The sequence below is a fragment of the Salmo salar genome, chromosome ssa03, assembly GCF_905237065.1.
Source record: "Salmo salar chromosome ssa03, Ssal_v3.1, whole genome shotgun sequence".
Classification (NCBI taxonomy): domain Eukaryota; kingdom Metazoa; phylum Chordata; class Actinopteri; order Salmoniformes; family Salmonidae; genus Salmo; species Salmo salar.
The window spans coordinates 23815000-23838832 of NC_059444.1; the positions used below are offsets into that span (position 1 = coordinate 23815000).

Here is a 23833-nt window from a genome sequence, read left to right on the forward strand (position 1 = left end):
GTTAAGTCTTGGCTCAGCTTCTCACTTATACACTAAGTGCACAAAACACCACCTTCTTAATATTGCATTGCACCCCTTTTTGCCCTCAGAAAAGCCTAAATTCGCCAGGGCATGGGACTCTACAGATGTGGGGGGTAATAGTCATTTACGGGGCAATAGTCATTTAGACAGGTTACCTTGGCGTTCTTGGGCACATGGTATGGTGGTTTGCTTGAAACATGTAGGTATTATAGACTGAGTCAGGGAGAGGTTGAAAATGTCAGTGAAGACACCCGCCAGCTGGGCAGCACATGCTCTGAGTACGCATCCTAGTAATCTGTCTGGCCCCGCAGCCTTGTGAATGTTAACCTGTTTAATTAAAGGTCCTACTCACATAGGCTACCGAGGGCGAGATCACACAGTCATCCGGAAATGCTGGTTCTCTCATGCATGGTTCAGTGTTGCTTGCCTCGAAGTGAGCATAGAAGGAATTTAGCTTGTCTGGTAGACTCGAGTCACTGGGTTTCCCTTTGTAATCTGTGATAGTTTGCAAGCCCTGCCACATCCGACGAGCATCAGAGCCAGCGTAGTAGGATTCGATTTTAGTCCTGTGTTGACGCATTGCCTGTTTGATGGCACATCATGACCTTTGGTTGGTGGACCATTCTTGATACTCACGGGAAACTGATGAACGTGAAAACCCCAGCAGCTTTGCAGTTCTAGTTCCTACTACCATACCCCGTTCAAAGGCACTTAAATATTTTATCTTGCCCATTCACCCTCTGAATTGCACAAATACCCAATCCATGTCTCAATTGTCTCAAGGCTTAAAATACTTATTTAACCTGTCTCCTCCCCTTCATCTACACTGATTAAAGTTGATTTAACAACTGAAATCAATAAGGGATCATAGCTTTCACCTGGATTCACCTGGTAAGTCTATGCCATGGAAAGAGCAGGTGTTCCTAATGTTTGTACACTCAGTGTATATCCTTAGGGGCACACGATGTATGCAAGATACTAAAGAGCTAAATGCCTTCAATGCTCGCTTCGAGGCAAGCAACACTGAACCATGCATGAGAGCAGCAGCTGTTCCAGACGACTGTGTGATCTCGCTCTCGGTAGCCTATGTGAGTAAGACCTTTAAACAGGTTCATATTCACAAGGCCACGGGGCCAGACGGAATACCAGGATGTGTATTTAGAACATGCGCTGACTTTCATATGTGGCGCCGACAAATATGGTAGCTCTGCTTCTAGCTCCTAAGCAACTTTACAGTATTTAGATTTTTGGCTGGAGTGTTTACGGACATATTCAATCTCTCCCTATCCTCCCTGTTTACCCTGCTATCATCCAGAAGGCGAGGTCAGTGCAGGTGCATCAAAGCTGAGACCGAGAGACTGAAAAAAATACAGACTACACACAAAAGACAAAGTGCCACAAGTTAAAGATACAATTGAAGATTAGAAACAACTCCAGTTATCACAAACAGTGTTGTCAATCAGAGTCTTAAAAACAGGCAAAGACACTAAATCCCCTAACTTTAAAATCTTCTGAAGCATGTTCCAGGATGAAGGGGCATTATGGGAAAAATATGTTTTTCCCATCTCAGTTCTAGCCTTAGTAACAGACATGGACAGCAGCGACTGTGAACAAAGACTATATTGAGTGACTGAGCAGAGATACGAAGGGAGTTGTCCCATCAATGCTTTGTACACAAAAGTGTACCAGTGCTTTAGCTTCCTGGTGGAGAGAGAGGTCCATTGCACCATAGCATACAAATCACAGTGATGGGTAAGTGATCAAGCATTTGTAATAAATCTTAAAGCACAATGTGTCCAGAGTTTTCAAGGTACTTGCTGAGGCCTGCATATTGACAATATCACCATAATCCAGCACTGATAAAAAACAATATATTTTGAACAATATATTTTTGGACTAACATTGAAAAGCATGATTTGTTCCTGAAATAAAAACCCAATTTCAACATCAGTTTCTTGGTCAAGGTATCAATGTGCTGTTTAAAATTCAACTTTTCATCTAGCCAAATCCCAAAATACTTATAGGACGGGACCCTATCAATTTTCTGGCCTGTTATAGTTCAAATCTGCAATTGACTCCATCTGTTAACTTTCAGGGAAGAGATAACCATAAACTTTGTTTTCCTTTCATTAAGCACAAGTTTCAATTGGAAAAGCTGCCTTCGAATAACATCAAAGGCCAACTGTAAGTCCTGAAAAGCCTTCTCAATATTAGATGCTCTAGAATAAATAATTGTGTCATCAGCATATAAATGGAGATTGGCAGAGTCAACAGTCTTCCCTTTATCATTTATATACAGTGTAAAAAGGATTGGACGTAAAATTGAGCCCTGGGGAACTCCTTCTGTAAGCCTTCGAAACTCAGATTTCATACGCTCCTGAGCTGCCCACTGTGTTCTGTCAGAAAGGTAGTGTTGGAACCAATCCAATGCATCAACACTTAAACCAACCTTTTTTAGTCTATACAACAGCAGGGCATTGTCAACAATGTTGAAGGCCTTCGATAAGTCAATAAAAAGTTAAACACAGTGATTTGTCATGTCCTGAGCATCTAGAATATCACCTACAACCTTACAGCAGTAATTGTGCTATGCTTGGCTCTAAAACCCGACTGGAATTGAGATAAAACTGAGTTATTATAAAAAAAGTCTTTGAACTGTGAGTTCACCAGGTTTTCCAAAACTTTTGCCATCACTAGCCGGCTTCCACCCGGTTACGCAACTCTGCAACTTAGAGGCTGCTACCCTATATACATAGACTTATATATATACTGTTTTCTATTATACTGCATTTTTGTCAATGCCACTCCGACATTGCTCGATCTAATATTTATATATTTCCTTTTACTTTTATATTTGTGTGTATTGTTGTGAATTGTTAGGTACTACTGCACTGTTGGAGCTAGGAACACAAGCATTTCGCAACGCCCGCAATAACATCTGCTAAATATGTGTATGTGACCAATAAAATTCGATTTGATCTGATTTGACTAGCTGGCAAGTGTCTTCACTGACATTTTCAATGTATCTCTGACCTGGTCCGTAATACCAACTTGTTTCAAGCAGACCACCATAGTCCCCATGCCCAAAAACGCCAAGGTAACCTGCCTAAATGACTATCTTCCTGTAGCACTCACATCTATACCCATGAAATGCTTTGAAACAACACCAACAGGTATGACCAATGATGATGAGGCAGCCTTTAGGGATGAGTTTAGAGACCTGCGTGGAACACAGGAAACGGACAGGTGAGCGTGCCCCCATCCACAGTGATGGGGCTGAAGTGGAAAGGATTGAGAGCTTCAAGTTCCTTGGTGTACACAATTTACATCATCCACACACACCCACACAGTTGTGGAGAGGGCACGACAGCGCTTATTCCTCCTCAGGAGGCTGAAAAGATTTGTCATGGGCCCTCAGATCCTCAAAAGGTTTTACAGCTGCTCCACTGAGAGCATCTTGACTGGCTGAATCACCGCTTTGTACAGCAACTGCAAGGCACCCGACCGCATGGCGCTACAGATTGTGGTGAGTATGGCCCAGTAATTCACTGGGTTCGAGCTACCTGCCTGCCATCCAGGACCTCTATACCCGGTGTTGTCAAAGGAAGGCCCCAAGAATTGCCAAGACTCCAGCCACAGACTGTTCTTTCTGCTACTGCATGGCAAGCAGTCCCAATGCACCAAGTCTGGAACCAGGAGGACCCTGAACAGCTTCAACCCCCAAGCCATAAGACTGCTAAACAAGCCTGCAAAATAGCTAATCAAATAGCTACCCGGACTACCTACATTGACCCTCTTTTGCACTCTCTTGCACTGACTCTATGCATACACACACTGGACCCACAAACTCACACATACTTACACTGACGTCCGAACACACACACACACACACACACTACACATGCTTACGCACACATCATATGCGCACACATGCATACTGACGCCACACACACTTTCACACTCAGCACACATGCTCCTGCTGTCTATTATCTATCCTGATGCCTGGTTACTTTACCCCTACCTATACAGTTGAAGTCGGAAGTTGAGATACACCTTAGCCAAAAACATTTAAACTCAGTTTTTCACAATTCCTGACATTTTATCATAGTACAAATTCCCTGTCTTATGTCAATTAGGATCACCACTTTATTTTAAGAATGTGAAATGTCAGAATAATAGTAGAGAGAATGATTTATTTCATCACATTCCCAGTGGGTCAGAAGTTTACATACACTCAATTAGTATTTGTTAGCATTGCCTTTAAATTGTTTAACTTGGGTCAAATGTTTCAGGTAGCCTTCCACAAGCTTCCCATAATAAGTTGGGTGAATTTTGGCCCATTCCCCCTGACAGAGCTGGTGTAATTGAGTCAGGTTTGTAGGGCTCCTTGCTCGCACAAACTTTTTCAGTTCTGCCCACTAATTTTCTATAGGATTGAGGTCAGGGCAGGGCTTTGTGATGGCCACTCCAGTACCTTAACTTTGTTGTCCTTAAGCCATTTTGCCACAACTTTGGAAGTATGGTTGTTATCATTGTCCATTTGGAAGACCCATTTGCGACCAAGCTTTAACTTCCTGGCTGAAGTCTTGAGATGTTGCTTCAATATATCCACATAATTTTCCTACCTCATGATGCCATCTATTTTATGAAGTGCATCAGTCCCTCCTGCAGAGAAGCACCCCTACAACATGATGCTGCCACCCCCGTGCTTCACGGTTGGGATGGTTTTCTTCGGCTTGCAAGCCTCCCCCTTTTTCCTCCAAACATAACGATGGTCATTATGGCCAAACAGTTCTATTTTTGTTTCATCAGACCAGAGGACATTTTTCCAAAAAGTATGATCTTTGTCCCCATGTCCATTTGAAAACCATAGTCTGGCTTTTTTATGGCGGTTTTGGAGCAGTGGCTTCTTGCTTGCTGGGCGGCTTTTCAGGTTATGTCGATAGAGGACTCGTTTTACTCAGAAGTGTTTCCTCTAGCATCTTCACAAGGGCCTTTGCTTTTGTTCTGGGATTGATTTGCACCAAAGTACGTTCATCTCTAGGAGACAGAACGAGTCTCCTTCATGAGCGGTATGGCGACTGTGTCGTCCAATGGTGTTTATACTTGCGTACTATTGTTTGTACAGATGAACATGGTACCTTCAGGCATTTGGAAATTGCTCCCAAGAATGAACCAGAATTGTGGAAGTGTACCATTTTTTTCTGAGGTCTTGGCTGCTTTCTTTTGATTTTCCCACGATGTCAAGCAAAGAGGCCCTGAGTTTGAAAGTAGGCCTTGAAATACATCCACAGGCACACCTCCAGTTGACTCAAATGATGTCAATTAGCCTATCAGAAGCTTCTAATGCCATGACATAATTTTCTGGAATTTTCCAAGCTGTTTAAAGGCACAGTCAACTTAGTGTATGTAAACTTCTGACCCACTGGAAGTTTAATCTGTCAGTAAACAATTGTTGGAAAATTACTTGTGTCATGCACAAAGTAGATGTCCTAACCGACTTGCCAAAACTATAGTTTGTTAACAAGTTTGTGGAGTGGTTGAAAAACGAGTTTTCGTGACTCCAACCTAAGTGTATGTAAACTTCCGACTTCAACTCTACATAGCTACCTCAATTTTATAGCCATGTCATTTTTTACTCATTACTCTTATTCATTATTCTGTTATTCTTATTCATTATTCTTCTGTTAAATCTGACAATTAATCTTGATGGTTGTACAGTCATCTCAATTAAAACTGTGAAGGACCTCGGCGTTACTCTGGACCCTGATCTCTCTTTTGAAGAACATATCAAGTTTGTTTCAAGGGCAGCTTTTTTCCATCTACGTAACATTGCAAAAATCAGAAACTTTCTGTCCACAAATGATGCAGAAAAATTTATCCATGCTTTTGTTACTTCTAGGTTGGACTACTGCAATGCTCTACTTTCCGGCTACCCGGATAAAGCACTAAATAAACTTCAGTTAGTGCTAAATACGGCTGCTAGAATCCTGACTAGAACCAAAAAATGTGATGATATTACTCCAGTGCTAGCCTCCCTACACTGGCTTCCTGTTAAGGCAAGGGCTGATTTCAAGGTTTTACTGCTAACCTACATAGCATTACATGGGCTTGCTCCTACCTATCTTTCCGATTTGGTCCTGCTGTACATACCTACACGTACGCTACGGTCACAAGACGCAGGCCTCTTAATTGTCCCTAGAATTTCTAAGCAAACAGCTGGAGGCAGGGCTTTCTCCTATAGAGCTCCATTTTTATGGAATGGTCTGCCTACCCATGTGAGAGATGCAGACTCGGTCTCAACCTTTAAGTCTTTACTGAAGACTCATCTCTTCAGTGATTGAGTGTAGTCTGGCCCATGAGTGTGAAGGTGAACGGAAAGGCTCTGGAGCAACGAACTGCCCTTGCTGTCTCTGCCTGGCCGGTTCCCCTCTCTCCACTGGGATTCTAGGCCTCTAACCCTATTACAGGAGCTGAGTCACTAGCTTATTGGTGTTCTTCCATGCCATCCCTAGGAGGGGTGCGACACTTGAGTGGGTTGAGTCACTGACGTCGTCTTCCTGTCTGGGTTGCCCCCCCCCCCTTGGGTTGTGCCATGGCGGAGATCTTTGTGGGCTATACTCGGCCTTGTCTCAGGATGGTAAGTTGGTGGTTGAAGATATCCCTCTAGTGGTGTGGGGGCTGTGCTTTGGCAAAGTGGGTGGGGTTATATCCTTCCTGTTTGGCCCTGTCCGGGGGTATCGTCGGATGGGGCCACAGTGTCTCCTGACCCCTCCTGTCTCAGCCTCCAGTATTTATGCTGCAGTAGTTTATGTGTCAGGGGGCTAGTCTGTTATATCTGGAGTATTTCTCCTTTCTTATCCGGTGTCCTGTGTGAATTTAAGTATGCTCTCTCTAATTCTTTCTTTCTTTCTTTCTCTCTCTCTCTCGGAGGACCTGGCCCTAGGACCATGCCTCAGGACTACCTGACATGATGACTCCTTGCTGTCCCCAGTCCACCTGGCCGTGCTGCTGCTCCAGTTTCAACTGTTCTGCCTGCGGCTATGGAACCCTGACCTGTTCACTAGACATGCTACAGAGCAGCGTAGATTGGCAAAATATATTACATGTGCTACCTGTCCCAGACCTGCTGTTTTCAACTCTCTAGAGACAGCAGGAGCGGTAGAGATACTCTGAATGATTGGCTATGAAAAGCCAACTGACATTTACTCTTGAGGTGCTGACTTGTTGCACTCTCGACAACTGTGATTATTATTATTTGACCATGCTGGTCATTTATGAACATTTGAACATCTTGGCCATGTTCTGTTATAATCTCCACCCGGCACAGCCAGAAGAGGACTGGCCACCCCTCATAGCCTGGTTCCTCTCTAGGTTTCTTCCTAGGTTTTGGCCTTTCTAGGGAGTTTTTCCTAGCCACTGTGCTTCTACACCTGCATTGCTTGCTGTTTGGGGTTTTAGGCTGGGTTTCTGTACAGCACTTTGAGATAACAGCTGTAAGAAGGGCTATATAAATACATTTGATTTGATTTGGTTATTCACTGTGCATTCCTCGTTACAATTAATTTTTTTATCTTTACATTTATCTTGTTGGAAAAGGACCCGTGAGTACCGTAATTTCCGAACTATTGAGCGCACCTGAATATAAGCCGCACCCACTGAATTAAAATAAATATATTATTTTGAACATAAATAAGCTGCACGTCTATAAGCCGCAGGTGCCTACCGGTACATTGAAAGAAATTAACTTTACACAGGCTTTAACGAAACACGGCTTGTAACAAAAATAAATAAGCTTTAACGAAACACGGCTTGTAAAAAAAAAAAATTGAAAGCGGGAAAAATCCATATATTAGCCGCGTCATTGTTTAAGCCGCGAGGTTCAAAGCGTGGGAAAAAAGTTGCGGCTTATAGTCCGGAAATTACGATAAGCGTTTCACTGTTAGTCTACACTTGTTTACGTAGCATGTGACAAATAACATTTAATTTGAGATGCATATGGTATGTGTCCCCTTAAGTTCAGAGGGGTGTGGAGATACAAAAACAGTGGAAACTGTAATAAACACTGATTTTATTCAACATCAAGTGTAAAATACAGTATAATATCACATAGAACAAGATTACACAATATCTGCATGGAATATTTCTTGAGAACTGCTACATCTAACAACAACTCTCTTAGCAGAAAGTATTAAGTTAGGTACCTATGATATGCATAAATATGTATTATGTGATATGATGTTAAAATACTGTAGTCTTCCATAACTACATCTACGAAGTTAGAGATTGCCCAAATATATTATTCTATACAAGTTAGTCATCTTTACAGATTAGTTATTGTGTTGTAATCCTAAAAGCTACAATATTAAAACAGTTTTTATTTTTGTCTAAGAAGAGATTACCTTCATTGCTCCCTAATAGGAAAACAAAATGGAAATATATCATGTCCAGGGGTGAAGTTCATCTGGTGTTGTTTCATTGTGAGCCAGCCTTGGCCCTGTTCACACATAACGATCCATCGTTCATAACAGTCCTGCTTCCAAGTATTTGGCTTTACTCTTGTTCTCCTCGGCATTTGGATCACGGCAAGTACATTCATCCTGATCACAGTTGGCCCCAAACGGAATGACCTGTCAATCAGTCAAGTAACCAGGGGATTAGAAACAAACAAATCTCAAGAGGCAATAAAATCACAACCAGAGGTCATTTCCCCAACTTAACTAATACATACACAATGTAATTGCATACATTTAACAATGCAATAAACTTCAAACTATGCCCATAAGAAGCCAGTTGTTTGTCCTACCTATCCAATAGTTTGCATAGTATTATATGTGTGAGCTATACACGTTTTATTTTTTCACAATTTTAAAGAGAAACAAATGTCTCCAGAGAGATAAAGGAAGGGAGTGATGTCAAATGGTTCACCATGGACTCAACGGTGAGAAACCTTGAGTATCGGGGGAGGGAATACACCACAGAGGTGAACGGATGAACACATGTTAAGAATCAACAACAGGGGTTGCCAGGTCTTGTCTAGGAAGCAAGCCATCACCACAGGTTGCAAAATAAACCCAGATGCCCTGCCTAGCAGTCTGTTGCAAGAAATGTAAACATGAGAGGCTAGCTAAATGCTGAGGCTAGCCTAGCATTGATTTCACTGATTTTTAATGGAGGTAATAGTTTTATTGAAGACTTAGCAACTGTTCCAGAAGGTTAAGAAGAGAAACACAGATCAGAGACTGCTCTCTCCCATTAAACGTGTGTTTGTTTGGCAACAAACTGTTTCCTAAGCCCTATGTTGGTTCATTGATGGAGGCAGTGGTGAGCCAAATGATATAGTGCACTATGTAGGGAATAGGGTGTCATTTGGGACAAAACTATACTCTGCTGCTTTTGCTTTGTTCTAACGACCTCTGGACAACAGGGGCTGGATGTTTTTCCTGCTTGCGTCAAACAAAAGCCAAATCTTGGACTGTTTTGTATGTACTTCTGAGTAGTTGCTAACCAATGTTTATCATGACTTCACAAAACTGCTTTGAAAATTGAATAAAATGTGTTTTAGATAACTAATTAATTGAATGAATGGATTGCACTGTACAAACATGTAGAGCACATCGAGGCTTATTACACGTCTCTCCTTCAACTGGAAGCGAGTGGACTGAATCATCTTCCTAGTCTACTATCCAAGTCTTCTGCTGCTAGCTTGGACCCAAAACCAGGCTCTACAAATCAAAGTGGCCAATCAGAGAAGTGCCTTGAAGACCAGAAGCATTTCCATAGGCTGCATAAACACCAGTGCTCCACAGTTCCGCTGGACCCACAGTGGCAGGATGCTGTCGCTTACGTTTTATTTCACTTTCTCAGAGCCTTATAGTTTAACTGGTGTTTTACAGTTGCAGAAGACCACGGACACTAAGCCTTCCCCTCATAAAATACTATTTAGCTGCTGATGTATTTATGACAGGCACTCCGTTGCTGAGCTTACTCATTCAAGGGGGAACCGGGAATAGCTGTGCTACCGCCATGAGTCATAGCTACAGACATGATAGAGACTAATGACCTCCAGTTAGCTGGCTGCAGCACTCCCAGGAATGAATAGGCACCATGATTATACAGTAAGCAAAATAGCAGGTATGTGGGAGAAAAACATTCCCACCGCAGTAGACTGACTCTCACATGGAAGTGAGAGTCCCTGCCCATCTTCCGAAAACATCTGAAACCCTACCTCTTCAAACAGTATCTTAAATAATCCTCCTCACCCAAAAGAAACTTAACAAGCACTTGCACTTGACCTCCCTCCCCTTTTAGCTCTGATTCTACTGATAGCTACGATATTGAGGAAAGTGATATTTTCTAGGCTGTGTGTGATATGTGGTTGTCCCACCTAGTTATCTTAAGATAAATGCACTAACTGTAAGTCACTCTGGATAAGAGCATCTGCTAAATGCCTAAAATGTAAATGTAAAATTAAGTATAGAAAAAAATTGGTTAATTTACCTTTCTGGTTGAGAGTGTGGATGGACAGCAGTCCCCTCCATCATACTCGCAGTAGGCCCGGTTGTTGATGGTGTCACACCAACCATCTCCCCCAAAGGGCTGGAAAAAAGGAAACTCTTATTAAAAGGTAAAGGTAAAAGATGACATCAAAAATGAGGCAACTTCCTACTTGCAGGAGTCAACATCAACAGAGTTCAACCAAACCCACACTGTGAAGTGCCAATAGTGGATACCATTGCCTTTTCATGTAATTAATTAACACCTAGTAAAGAGCTGATCCCTGACCTCTCTGAGCTGTGATTCAGTATTTTGCATGTGAGACAGAAATAGGGTACTGCTTTTAACAATTTTTGCAGTACTTTGGGGAGTTCTGTCTAACTCGGCAATGGCACGCAATTGTCAAATTTATGTTACATAAAAATCTTAAATGCGTCATAATGAAAGCCTTTAATGTTTTTTAACTTAACCTTAAAGTTGCTGTGCCAAAAATAAGAAAATAAGAGGTGACTGCCAAAGATACTGTTGGCTTTCCCCGGGCCGATGGAGTCATTTCAAACACTCCAGGTTGTACCTGAATCCACATCACAGTAGAATGGCAGCTGCTGGGGAGATTTCTGCAGTTTCTCCCCTGCTCAAAACTAGCCCCCACTCCAAAATAATTTTCCTTGCCTTTCGAAGCTGCCAAGCCGTAAATAAATCTATTTAATTGTTTTGTTTTTTACTAAATACTTTGGCCGGTAATTAAAACAGACTCTTTGGCAAAATTTGTTGATACTCCCTTTGTAAGACAAATAGGCCTTTAAACTGGCTCATGGACCATATTGGTTTCAGGTGCATTTGTAATACAATACATTTCTACGATGGTGCCTAACATAAAGCTGTTGTTTTGCAACACGTACAGTTGAATTCGGAAGTTTACATACAACTTAGCCAAATACATTTAAACTCAATTTTCACAATTCCTGATATTTAATCCTAGTAAAAATTCCCTGTCTTAGGTCAATTAGGATCACTCTTTATTTTAAGAATGTGAAATGTCAGGATAATAGTAGAAAGAATGATTTATTTCAGCTTTTATTTCTTTCATCACATTCCCACTGGGTCAAAAGTTTACATACACTCAATTAGTATTTGGTAGCATTGCCTTCAAATTGTTTAACTTGGGTCAAACATTTCAGGTAGCCTTCCACAAGCTTCCCATAATAAGTTGGTTGAATGTTGGCCCATTTCTCCTGACAGAGCTGGTGTAACTGAGTCAGGTTTTTAGAGCTCCTTGCTTGCACACGCTTTTTCAGTTCTGCCCACACATTTTCTATAGGATTGAGGTCAGGGCTTTGTGATGGCCACTCCAATATCTTGATTTTGTTGTCCTTAAGCCATTTTGCAAGTATGCTTGGGGTCATTGTCCATTTGGAAGACCCATTTGCGACCAAGCTTTAACTTCCTGACGGATGTCTTGAGATGTTGCTTCAATATATCCACATCATTTTCCATCCTCATGATGCCATCTTTTTTGTGAAGTGCACCAGCCCGTCCTGCTGCAAAGCACCCCCACAACATGATGCTGCCACCCCCGTGCTTCACGGTTGGGATGGTGTTCTTCGACTTGCAAGCCTCCCCTTTTTTCTCCAAACATAACGATGGTCATTATGGCCAAACAGTTACATTTTTGTTTCATCAGACCAGAGAACATTTCTCCAAAAAGTACGATCTTTGTCCCCATGTGCAGTTTTCATACAGTCAATTAGTATTTGGTAGCATTGCCTTTAAATTGTTTAACTTGGGTCAAACGTTTTGGGTAGCCTTCCATAAGTTTCCCGCAATAAGTTGGGTGAATTTTGGCCCATTCCTCATGTCGATAGAAGACTCGTTTTACTGTGGATATAGATACTTTTTACCTGTTTCCTCCAGCATCTTCACAAGTCCTTTTGCTGTTGTTCTGGGATTGATTTGCACTTTTCGCATCAAAGTGCGTTCACCTCTAGGAGACAGAACGCATCTCCTTCCTGAGCGGTATGATGGCTGCGTGGTCCCATGGTGTTTATACTTGCGTACTATTGTTTGTATAGGAGAACGTGGTACCTTCAGGCGTTTGGAAATTGCCCCCAAGGATGAACCAAACTTGTGGAGGTCTACATTTTTCTTTTGAGGTCTTGGCTGATTTCTTTTGTTTTTCCCATGATGTCAAGCAAAGAGGAAATGAGTTTGAATGTAGGCCTTGAAATACATCCACAGGTACACCTCCAATTGACTCAAATGATGTCAATTAGCCTATCAGAAGCTTCTAAAGCCATGAGATAATTTTCTGGAATTTTCCAAGCTGTTTGAAGGCACAGTCAACTTAGTGTATGTAAACTTCTGACCCACTGGAATTGTGATTCAGTGAATTATAAGTGAAATAATCTATCTGTAAGCAATTGTTGGAAAAATGACTTGTGTCATGCACAAAGTAGATGTCCTAATCGACTTACCAAAACTATAGTTTGTTAACAAGAAATGTGTGGAGTGGTTGAAAAACGAGTTTTAATGACTCCAACCTAAGTGTATGTTAACTTTCGACTTTAACTGTATGTTACATAATGTAACAACTTCTAAACATGAGAAAGTAGTATATTCCTTCTGGTTGTAATGTATCTTTAACATGACCCCTTAACATTGGTTAAATAAGTACAATCAGAAGTTAGACTATTTAAATCTTAAAAGTCTTTGGTCTTTAATGATCTAACATCACTACTTGACCCCTTTCAGTATAAAGCAAGACAATAAAAATACTGTAACATCAACAGTATGAACACCCAAGCTTTCCATAAAAAAATTATCAAAGTTGACACGCTTGACTCGTCCAAATGCCCATTTCTATCAACAATTTCCCCTCACCTTTCTTATCACCCAAATATTCTCAATAATAATATTCTCAATAACAAAAGAAAGAGGCATGACTTTTGCACTTGTGAGTCATTGTGTTTTTTATTTGATAAAGGTGCCATTAATGTAATTTAAAAAGGTGATAAGGGGTCATAGACAAGACTGATGGATCAGACTTCCACGGAGTGCTCCAGGAATCTGGGAAATAAGGCAGAGAGAGACCTCCCGACTTCTAACGGCCCTGTGTAAACTGTCAGTAAATTTAATAGTACCGCCTCTTAGAACATACTTGGAACTCTGATGTCTGCTGGATTACGGTGTCAGTGTAATGTACCAAGTTTAAAGGTGTTTATGATGCCGTGTCTGCACCAGTAGACTTTGGAGGGGAGGCCGACTTTTCCCCAGAACCTTGGTGTTTTCTCTTTGAAAAATCCATTGTTCTAGTACACTGTAATTCCTACAGTAGACTAGATGCCATACAGTGTGCTATCTGAGGGACAACTCATCCGTTTGATAGCTTGCTGAGCTATTTGAGTTACAACAGCGAATAAATATATCCACTATCGGATAGACAACCTGGCTGTTTACTCATGTTCCTGGCTTCTGTCTAAGAGGGGTTCTTAGGGATTCTAGTCCATTGCGTTTTTTGACTTGCGTCATCCAAATTGGTATTTAAAGAATCCAGAATTTACTTTAAATGAACCCCTTTGTTATTGTATTTCATACAAACATATTTCTCAAGAAACATAAACACAACACAACTGTTTCCATTAAGACAAAAACAGTTAGAAGAAACATAAATTAACACAATGCAACTGTTTCCAGGATGAAAAAAATGTGGACTAAGTTAATCATTAGCGACACCAAGGGTGGAGATTCCTCATAAACATTATCTCTTCATGCCATGAAAACAATTTAACCCTAACCCTAACCCTAAACATCCTGTTGGAGTGAAGGAAGGGGTTACACTCGGAGAGAGAGCCGACTGACTTAGTTTAATGCTAAGTGAAAGATATAGTAACAAACTAAATAAACTCCATAGCAACAACTTTTAATGTTTTGGGAAAGGAAAGGGGATAACTTGTCAGTTGCACAACTAAATGCATTCAACAGAAATGTGTCTTCAGCATTTAACCCAACCCTTCTGAATCAGAGAGGTGCGGAGGGCTGCCTTAATCGACGTCCATGGCACCCGGGGAGCAGTTGTTGTTGGGGGTTAACTGCCTTGCTCAAGGGCCCACATTACCGCTTCCTGATTGGGACTTCCTCAGAGCTCACTCACTAATTATGTTCTCCTCTAAATTCCTTCGCAAATGTAAAGTCATGTTTAGCGGTTCAAAACAAACCTGAAACATTAATGTGTGTCTGGCAAATGTAAAATTTCAAAGTACAGTTACCTCTCAAGGTATTGTAAAATTTGACTATTTAAAGACATGTTCTTGAACTTTGGTGACTACTAAATCTTTTTTAAACCTCCTGCTTTGGGCTGGATGTGTGAATGTGTAGTTCATACATATGTAATCTATCAGCAGAGTTACTATCTTACCTCAATTACCCATAAAATCCCTTATTCGAATGTGACTGTTTTTCTTGAAGCTGTGCTGTGCCATTTTCAATACATTTTCCCCCATAAGGGCCAGCCCTATAGCAATTTGAGTTCTACCAGTGAGCTTCATCCCTCTCGCCATGTGAATGACAGTTAGCAAGTGGCACATCATGCACCCACAGCAGAGCCTGAGAGAGCAATGACGGTGCACATATCTGCACATACTGTACAATGCCATCGGAAAGTATTCAGATCTCTTGACTTTTTCCACATTTTGCGACATTACAGCCTTATTCTAAAATGGATCAAATGTTTTAAAAATCCTCCCCATGAAAAAATTGTTTTTTAGAGATTTTGACAGTGCACGTCAGAGCAAAAACCAAGTCATGAGGTCGAAGGAATTGTCCGTAAAGCTCTGAGACAAGATTGTGCCGAGGCACAGATCTGGGGAAGGGTACCAAAAAACTTCTGCAGCATTGAAGGTCCCCAAGAACACAGTGGCCTCCATCATTTTAAATGTAAACAGTTTAGTACCACCAAGACTCATCACTTCCTAGAGCTGGCTGCCCGACCAAACTGAGCAATCGGGGGAGAAGGGCCTTGGTCAGGGAGGTGACCAAGAACCCGATGGTCACTCTGACAGAGCTCTAGAGTTCCTCTGTGGAGATGGGAGAACCTTCCAGAAGGACAACCATCTCTGTAGAACTCCACCAATCAGGCCTTCATGGTAAAGTGGCCAGACGGAAGCCACCAGACGGAAGCACCTAAAGGACTCAGACCATGAGAAACAAGATTTTCTGGTCTGATGAAACCAAGATTCAACACTTTGACCTGAATGCCAAGCGTCACGTCTGGAGGGAACCTTGCACCATCCCTACGGGGAGGGATGGTGGTGGCAGCATCATGCTGTGGGGATGTTTTTCAGCGGCAGAGACTGGGAGACTAGTCAGAATCGAGGCAAAGATGACCAGAGAAAAGTACAGAGAGATCCTTATTGAAAACTTGCTCCAGGACCTCAGACTCGGGCGAACGTTCACCACCGCACAAGACAACGACCTTTAACACACAGCCAAGACAATGCAGGAGTGGCTTCGGGACAAGTCTCAATGTCCTTGAGTGGCCTAGCCAGAGCCTGGACTTGAACCCGATCTAATATCTCTGGAGAGACCTGAAAATAGCTGTGCAGCGACGCTCCCCATCCAACCTGACAGAGCTTGAGAGGATCTGCAGAGAAGAATGGGAGAAACTCCACAAATTCAGGTGTGCCAAGCTTGTAGCGTCGTACCCAAAAAGACTCAGGGCTGTAATTGCTGCCAAAGGTGCTTCAACAAACTACTGAGTAAAAAAGTACTGAGTAAAAAACTAAGTACTGAGTAAATATTTATGTAAATGTAATATTTCCGCTTTTTTATTTCTATACATTTTTTACATTTATAAAAAACAGTTTTTGCTTTGTTATTATGGGGTATTGTGTGTAGATTTCTGAGCCAAAAAAAACTATTGAATACATTTTAGAATAAGGCTGTAACCTAACAAAATGTGGAAAAAGTTAAGGGGTCTGGGGTCTGAATACTTTCCGAAGGCACTGTATGTGCCGTAAAAAGTATACAAAAGTATAAATATATGATGTTATTTATAACAAGTATTACTCACACTGCAAGTTCAACTTGTGAACGAGAGAACAGTTTATACTGGCTGTCTAAATGTGGAGCACATGGGGTAGGCTAAATAGTTTGTTTTTGAAGGGCTGATTGGCTAGTCTCGACACACCCTCATTACATTATTCAGTTTTTTCTCTGCCTCCTACTGTCCATTCAGCCTTTGCTTGTTTACTTCTTGAAACTAAACAAGCTGTTTCAACTGTTTTGCTATTGAGATTTATGCATTTTGTGCACCACGATTAGAAGAGGAAAATGTTGGCCTAGATAATGAAGGTCTACTTGTGGTAAAGTCTATGATGCCTTAAAGGGATTCTTCGGGATTTTAGCAATGAGTCAGAAGAACTCATGGATACCATGTTTATGTCTCTGCATCCAGTATGAAGGTCGTTTTGTGAGCCAATGTCAACTAGCTGTCACGTTCGTTGGAATGATCGGACCAAGGCGCAGCGTGAGTAGCGTTCCACATCTTTTATTAGAAAGTGAAACTAAGCAAAATACAAAAACAATAAAGAATAAACGAAACGTGACGACAATGCAACTACATATAAACACAATATCCCATCACCCACAAGTGGAAAACATGCTACTTAAGTATGATCCCCAATTAGAGACAACGATTACCAGCTGCCTCTAATTGGGAATCATACACAATCACCAACATAGAAAAACAAACCTAGAACCCCACATAGAAATAATAAACTATACTAACCCCCCAGTCACGCCCTGACCTACTCTACCATAGAAAATAAATCTTTCTATGGTCAGGACGTGACACTAGCATTAGTGCAATGACTGGAAGTGTATTGTATCTACTGTACTAGCATGCTAGCAGTTACCATAGACGTCCAGTCATTGCGCTAAAGCTAGTTAGCAATTGCGCTAATGCTAGTTAGCAACTTTCTTCAAACTGCACGCAGAGACATAAAAATGGTTTCCACAAGCACTGAAGTATTCCTTTAACTGACCTCATCATCCCATTTTGAAAAGGAGCATCTGGATGAGATCTGTCAGGGAGCATTTGTAACACATGTGGAGTGATATAATTTACAATGTTGTCATGGAGTATCTGGTTATAAGCAACTGAAGATTGAAGGAAAAAATTGTTGGCAGGTAGATTAAATATTTTAATACCATGAGACATGAACAGTTAATGTGTTCCATAGATAGTTCCAGTTTACACTAAAGTCTGGTGGAATAAAAAGGTTCTGGATAATAATAGTGTACTATGACAGCTAATAAATGAATGGGCAAATATATCAAAATAAGCCTGCCTTTGAATTTGATCCCTGAAAATAGACAAAATCTAAGGAAACGATGAAAGAGAAATGAAACACCGTCAGCCTCAGAAATGACGCTTTGTCGCCAGTGATCAGTATTTCAACAAATAAAGCCTGAACAAGGTAGAGAGAGAGAGGTTCATAGTTTGCGGTGAACCTTGCCATAGTTGGAGCACACTTGGGGCCCATTTCAATCCCCTGCAGGTGAAGGAACTGCACTAAGGTTAATTTAGAACTGCTTAATTAAGGAATGTTTTTACTTTCAATGACGGTGATATGTGCTTGTCTTACCTACCTTAGTTGAATGCATTCTGTAAGTCACTCTGGATAAGTGCCTGCTAAGTGACCAAATTGTAAATCAAAATCTAAATGTAAATCTGATGAGTTAACCATGTTAAAACCCAGAAGCTGTTCCTCTCGTGGACAATGGATTTTGATGTAAAACAACACCTTCCCTTAGAATACAGCATAAACACTCTCAGTGAACCCACAATGTCTTTTGCTTTATCTGCAATTAATTGAATGTGGGTCTTGGTGGTAATATTCTCGGTTGAGGTAGGACTATGTACAGTATGATAATATGAAGGGTCTATATATTGCCATGGTTTTATTTACTTTTTAAAGTAAAACATGTAATCCTTTTTCTGCAATAAATGTAGAGCAAGTCTGTTCAAATAATATTTTCTGAGATCAAGCTTAGGCTACTTTAAAGAAAACACCATTGTTTTGATGTTAGGGGTGATTATGATCAGGTAAGAAAATACTTTTTCAAAGCATGTATTGCTCGGGAACAGAGCAGTGTAGATTGGCAAAATATATTACATGTGCTACCTGTCCCAGACCTGCTGTTTTCAACTCTCTAGAGACAGCAGGAGCGGTAGAGATACTCTGAATGATTGGCTATGAAAAGCCAACTGACATTTACTCCTGAGGTGCTGACCTGTTGCACCCTCGACAACTACTGTGATTATTATTATTTGACCATGCTGGTCATTTATGAACATTTGAACATCTTGTCCATGTTCTGTTATAATCTCCACCCGGCACAGCCAGAAGAGGACTGGCCACCCCTCATAGCCTGGTTCCTCTCTAGGTTTCTTCCTAGGTTTTGGCCTTTCTAGGGAGTTTTTCCTAGCCACCGTGCTTCTACACCTGTATTGCTTGCTGTTTGGGGTTTTAGGCTGGGTTTCTGTACAGCACTTTGAGATATCAGCTGATGTAAGAAGGGCTAAAATATACATTTCATTTGACATGTCTCATCTTTAATCATGTTGGTACAGTATAATACTGTAGCAGGCACCAGACCTGGGTTCAAATACTATTGGAAATCATTACAAATAATTGATATGTGTTTGTCTGGCATAATGGACCAATAAAGTAGTCCCAAAACTGCAAACCCAACCCATCTGGCACTCCAGGGAGGCTAGAGAAAACTCTCAACATTTTCGAACGATAGTATAGTATATGAACCCTATCTGGCAGGCACTATGCTGTATAGAACCCAAGGGCAAAATAGCAGACGGAAGCCCGGGTGTATTTATGTTGTTGTTGACATTTTAAAATACATTTCCTGCAATTCTACACAGTTTGACCTGACTTATTATGCCTCTCTTCAGGGGTATTTTGTGGGGTATATGGATGGGCTTGAAAACACAGTACAAGTGGAAGGATAAGTGGAAGGCCCTCCAACCCCCCCCAAAAAAAATTATAAAAGATTTGCAGTTTTATAATACTATTCTACACATGTTTTTGGAGAGACATTTAGCCGTTTTAACGCTAATTTCTTGCTACTCTATACATTTTGTAATGAAGAAGAGAGAAAATGGTGGGGTTTTAAAGTAAGTGTCCAGTGAAAATCAAAATTTTAAAAGTTAATATTCTATTAACTCATACCCAAATAATGTTGTTGACTCGTCCTATACCCGTATTTGTGGCCAAAGCATAAATCGGAGAAAAAAAAACACTTAAAAAAAAAAAAAAAACTCAAACTTGTATCTCAAACAGACCGTTTCAAAAATGCTTGCTATTTCCTGATAACAGATAAGCGGTCTACTCGAATGAATATTTTTTATGACAGGTAAACGCCCACACCATTCTGTTGTTGGGGTACGCCCACACTAATCCAACACAGAAAAGCTGCTTTTTAACATACTTATTTAAAACATTTTGGAAGGAAAACTATTTCACTCATATTGTAATTAATTATAGGTCATATTTAATAGAAATCTGGAAACACTGGACAGCTACTTTACAAGTTCACTTTGGGAAAAAATAACGACTTTAAACTGTATAAGTGATCAATGCACAATAATAGTAGGTCATTTAATGCTTAAAAAAAATGATAATATTGACAAGATATTTGGCTACAGAAGTGCCATTTCTTACCAATCTCTACAGCTGCCATCCAAAATGACATCAACACATACTGGAGGAGTTACTGGCTAGCTACAAGTGGCTAGCTTAGCTGATGAACTAGCTATGTCGGTCACGGCGCGCATGACCAGAAAGACACATCGATGAACCATCAAATGCATACCACATTTGAGAAAGGGGAGGAGTTGGACCGTTGTTCGTGCCCAAAGTCAATTGTTAAAGCAAATTTCCTGCAATTCTACACATTTTGCCATTGATTATGATGTGTTCATATGCTATATGCTATCTGACGTGTTTTGGCTGGGGCACCCCAACCAAAACATTTTTATTTGTTTATTTTAAAGAAATTATTGGGGGGGGGTAATCGACCTGTTCTGAATATTGGGGGGCACATGTCCCCCCATCCCTGGTGGCAATTTTGCCTATGATAGAACACTCACCTCACATGACTGGATACATTGTATGAGTTTGGGGTCAGGATGCCATCTCATCATTCCTGTGCAGACGATGTCCTGTAATGTAACATTGATTGAGACGTTGTAATTAGTCATCAGTATCAATATCAAGCTCTATAGATCTAAACCGATTTCAGTTAAACTAGGCTTACAGGAAATAGTATGTCTGTACACAGGACTTTCTTTTTGGTGATACAAAATGTCAATGACTACACTTGATAAAGATCTCTAACTTTAAATCCAGCTCCAACTTTACACTACTGCTCCCACCAAACCAAAAACATTTAGTCAACAAGCCCATATTTGGTGTTATGAAGTGATCTAGCCAAAATGGCACTGTCATCTTGAGTTCTCATAATGGTCTGTGGCATTTTATTTCTACCTTAATTGGAACGACAGCGTACTAATCATATTGATTGACTGACAAAGACTGTAGGAGTAACAGGATACTCCTTTGTGTCCCAAAAGTTGTCTGGTTAAGGGATACAGTCATAATGCCTTGGATCAAGATGACGTGCCAGTAATACAGCTCAAGTTATATAAATCAGTTCCAAACTATTTGGAAGGCAGTTAGGTCTGCTGGCTCAGTGAAGGGCCACCCAATAGAGCAGGGGTACTCAACTCTTACCCTACGAAGTCCGGAGCCTGCTGGTTTTCTGTTCTACCTGATAATTAATTGTACACACCTGATGTCCCAGGTCTAAATCAGTCCCTGATTTAGAACAATGAAAAAATGCAGCAGAACAGCTTCGAGGTCCAGAGTTGAGTTTGAGGGCAATACAGGGTCAAATGATAGGGCTGTTTACACTAGCGTTCATGTCAAAGCGATCCTTTGAGATGATATTGGGCAGGTTGCCCTTCTTAAGAAAACAACAGTATATTTCACTCTGACACATCATTCAAATTCCTAGACATTCCGCCATGATGATTGCGTGTTCCACAGATTCTTGATGAAAGGCGCCTATTTATAATAGTATAACCCCTTATGTCACATATCACTTTTTTTGGTCCATCCGATTCTTTATACCATCATATCTTGCCATCTGTATGTCAATCTTGCAGAAATCACAATAAACATTTGATCATTACAGAGTTCACAGTAAGGCTAACAGTGCCCTAACTTAGCAGGAAATAAGCAGGAAGCTTGCACTTGGTTCTTTATATTGAATAATATTAATACATTGAGTAAAATAAGGAAAAGCTCAATTTGCAGGAAAAGCTCAATTTGAAGTACAGACAACCACATGTTTTAGTCCATTACTTATCCAAATTAATCATTTGGGCGAGCCTCAGACCTGTTTGTGAAGCTCTAAGGATACACAAGGGGGATATCAGCCAATACTAATAACATTTAGTAAATAACAAAGCATCAAAACGTTTGCATCAGTCAAACACCTTACCTGAACCCTGCCTGGTAGCATCCAGTGCTTGACATTGTCTGCTGTGGTGCCATTGGCTAAAACAACTGGGTCATGCAGGGCCGCACTGCATGTTGGGTAGCAAACTGCACCTGCAGTGACACAAAGTAAGCTTTCCTTCTACCCTGATTTGCATCTGTTGAATTTATTGATGTGCAAATAAAAAAAGTTGAGACTAATCATCTGTGGTTCAACAGCTTGGCAGTTCGGCTTGCAAAGTGTTTTACCACCTGCTACCTGCTATGGCTCTGTTATATTTTCCAATGCCTTCTGGGATGCTACAGAACGCTCCACAATTCATAATATCTAAACAATTAAGAATACTTACGTCTGGGTAAAAATATACATGTATATATATTTTTTAAGGTATAGTATTACATAATCATGAGATGTTAAAACACGTTCAGTTACATCGTAGAAGCTTCATGACCAAACAAATACCAACAGAATGGATGCAATGCATTGTCTTTAAAATAATACTGACAGTCTATTGATTACTACAGTACAAAACACTGCTGTACTACATTAAGGTACTACTGTAAGTGTAATGAGGAGTGTCCTCAAGCTGGAGAAGTTGAGAAGGAGACTTACCAACATTGAAACCCTCGTCACAGGCAAACTGAACCTGATTGACATCAGGCGGAGGTGGACAGGCTCCAGCTAACCTTGTACACATTGTGAACTCCTCTGTCCACCTGCCATCTTTAGTGCAGCGAATCGTGTGCTGTCAGGAGAGATAAAAACTGAATGAATAAGATAGTACTTTATTAATGGGATGGGATGATGTTCAAGCTCAGAAAGTGGACCTAGATCGCATCTTTTGTTTACGTTTTCCGAGGCGTGGGGACACAGGAGGGTACAGAGGCTGTTGTAGTGCCTGCCATTCGTGCAGGTGTACATGCCCTCAAAGACAGCAAGCAGAGAAGGACAGGGAACGGGTTCACAGCCCCCCTCCTCCCACTGGCCCCCCTCTACACACTCCACCTTCAGAAACCTCCTGGGAACGCAACACACACACAACACACATGCAGACACACACACACACACACACACACACACACACACACACACACACAAAATTATGTTGTTTCAAATTTAATTTAAAACATCTCAAAGGTAATAATAAACAAGATCATTTAAAACCATTTTTATAGTGCTTTTAGCTTTTAACACGTTGCATTAATAAGGTGCTTAAGATTTTCACATATCTTAAAAGTGAGTTGAAAAACTCATAAAGATGTCCAGGTGCAAAAATTATGTTCTCATATTAGTTTGTACATGCAGTTAGTCCTGTAGAACATGCTGAGCAGTCTTAGAAGGTCCAGCTAGATTCAAGAACATTGTCTTTGACAGCCAATATTGTCCAATAGTCAAGGGATAATGCTGACTCCAACAAAGGGAGGAAATAAACTCGCACCAGCGGTTTACTAATGGGAAACCATCTCATTAGAAACACGTGAATTACATCGATAATGAGGTGAAGTTACCCAATTAAGTCAACTGGAAAACAATAATGAGGCAAGTAACCATTGGTATGGAATTTATTGGAGGTTTATGTTGCTATGCTTAGAAACCGTACACAGGTATGCAAGGTCGATGGATCTAAAAATACATTTAAATGTACGAATTGTGCTATTTAAACTCAGGATCCGTGGGGGAAATATGTGATGCATTCATTGTTCCTTGTTTCATAAAATAGAAGCTATTAACACGGTTC

General features: G+C 40.8%; 1 protein-coding gene across 2 annotated transcripts in view; it reads right to left on the reverse strand.

Annotated features, from left to right (window-relative positions):
* Window positions 1–8075: 8075 nt before the first annotated feature.
* Window positions 8076–23833, reverse strand: part of pappa2 (pappalysin 2) — a 64847-nt gene continuing 49089 nt past the window's right edge. For both annotated transcript variants that reach the window (XM_014190627.2, XM_014190625.2), the window contains 6 exons: window positions 22945–23113; window positions 22708–22840; window positions 22099–22208; window positions 20684–20755; window positions 10522–10620; window positions 8076–8651 (listed from right to left, as the gene is read on the reverse strand). In XM_014190627.2, the coding sequence (XP_014046102.1) occupies window positions 8544–8651; window positions 10522–10620; window positions 20684–20755; window positions 22099–22208; window positions 22708–22840; window positions 22945–23113 (691 nt within the window). In that variant the 3' untranslated portion in view covers window positions 8076–8543. The remainder of the gene's footprint in view (window positions 8652–10521; window positions 10621–20683; window positions 20756–22098; window positions 22209–22707; window positions 22841–22944; window positions 23114–23833) is intronic.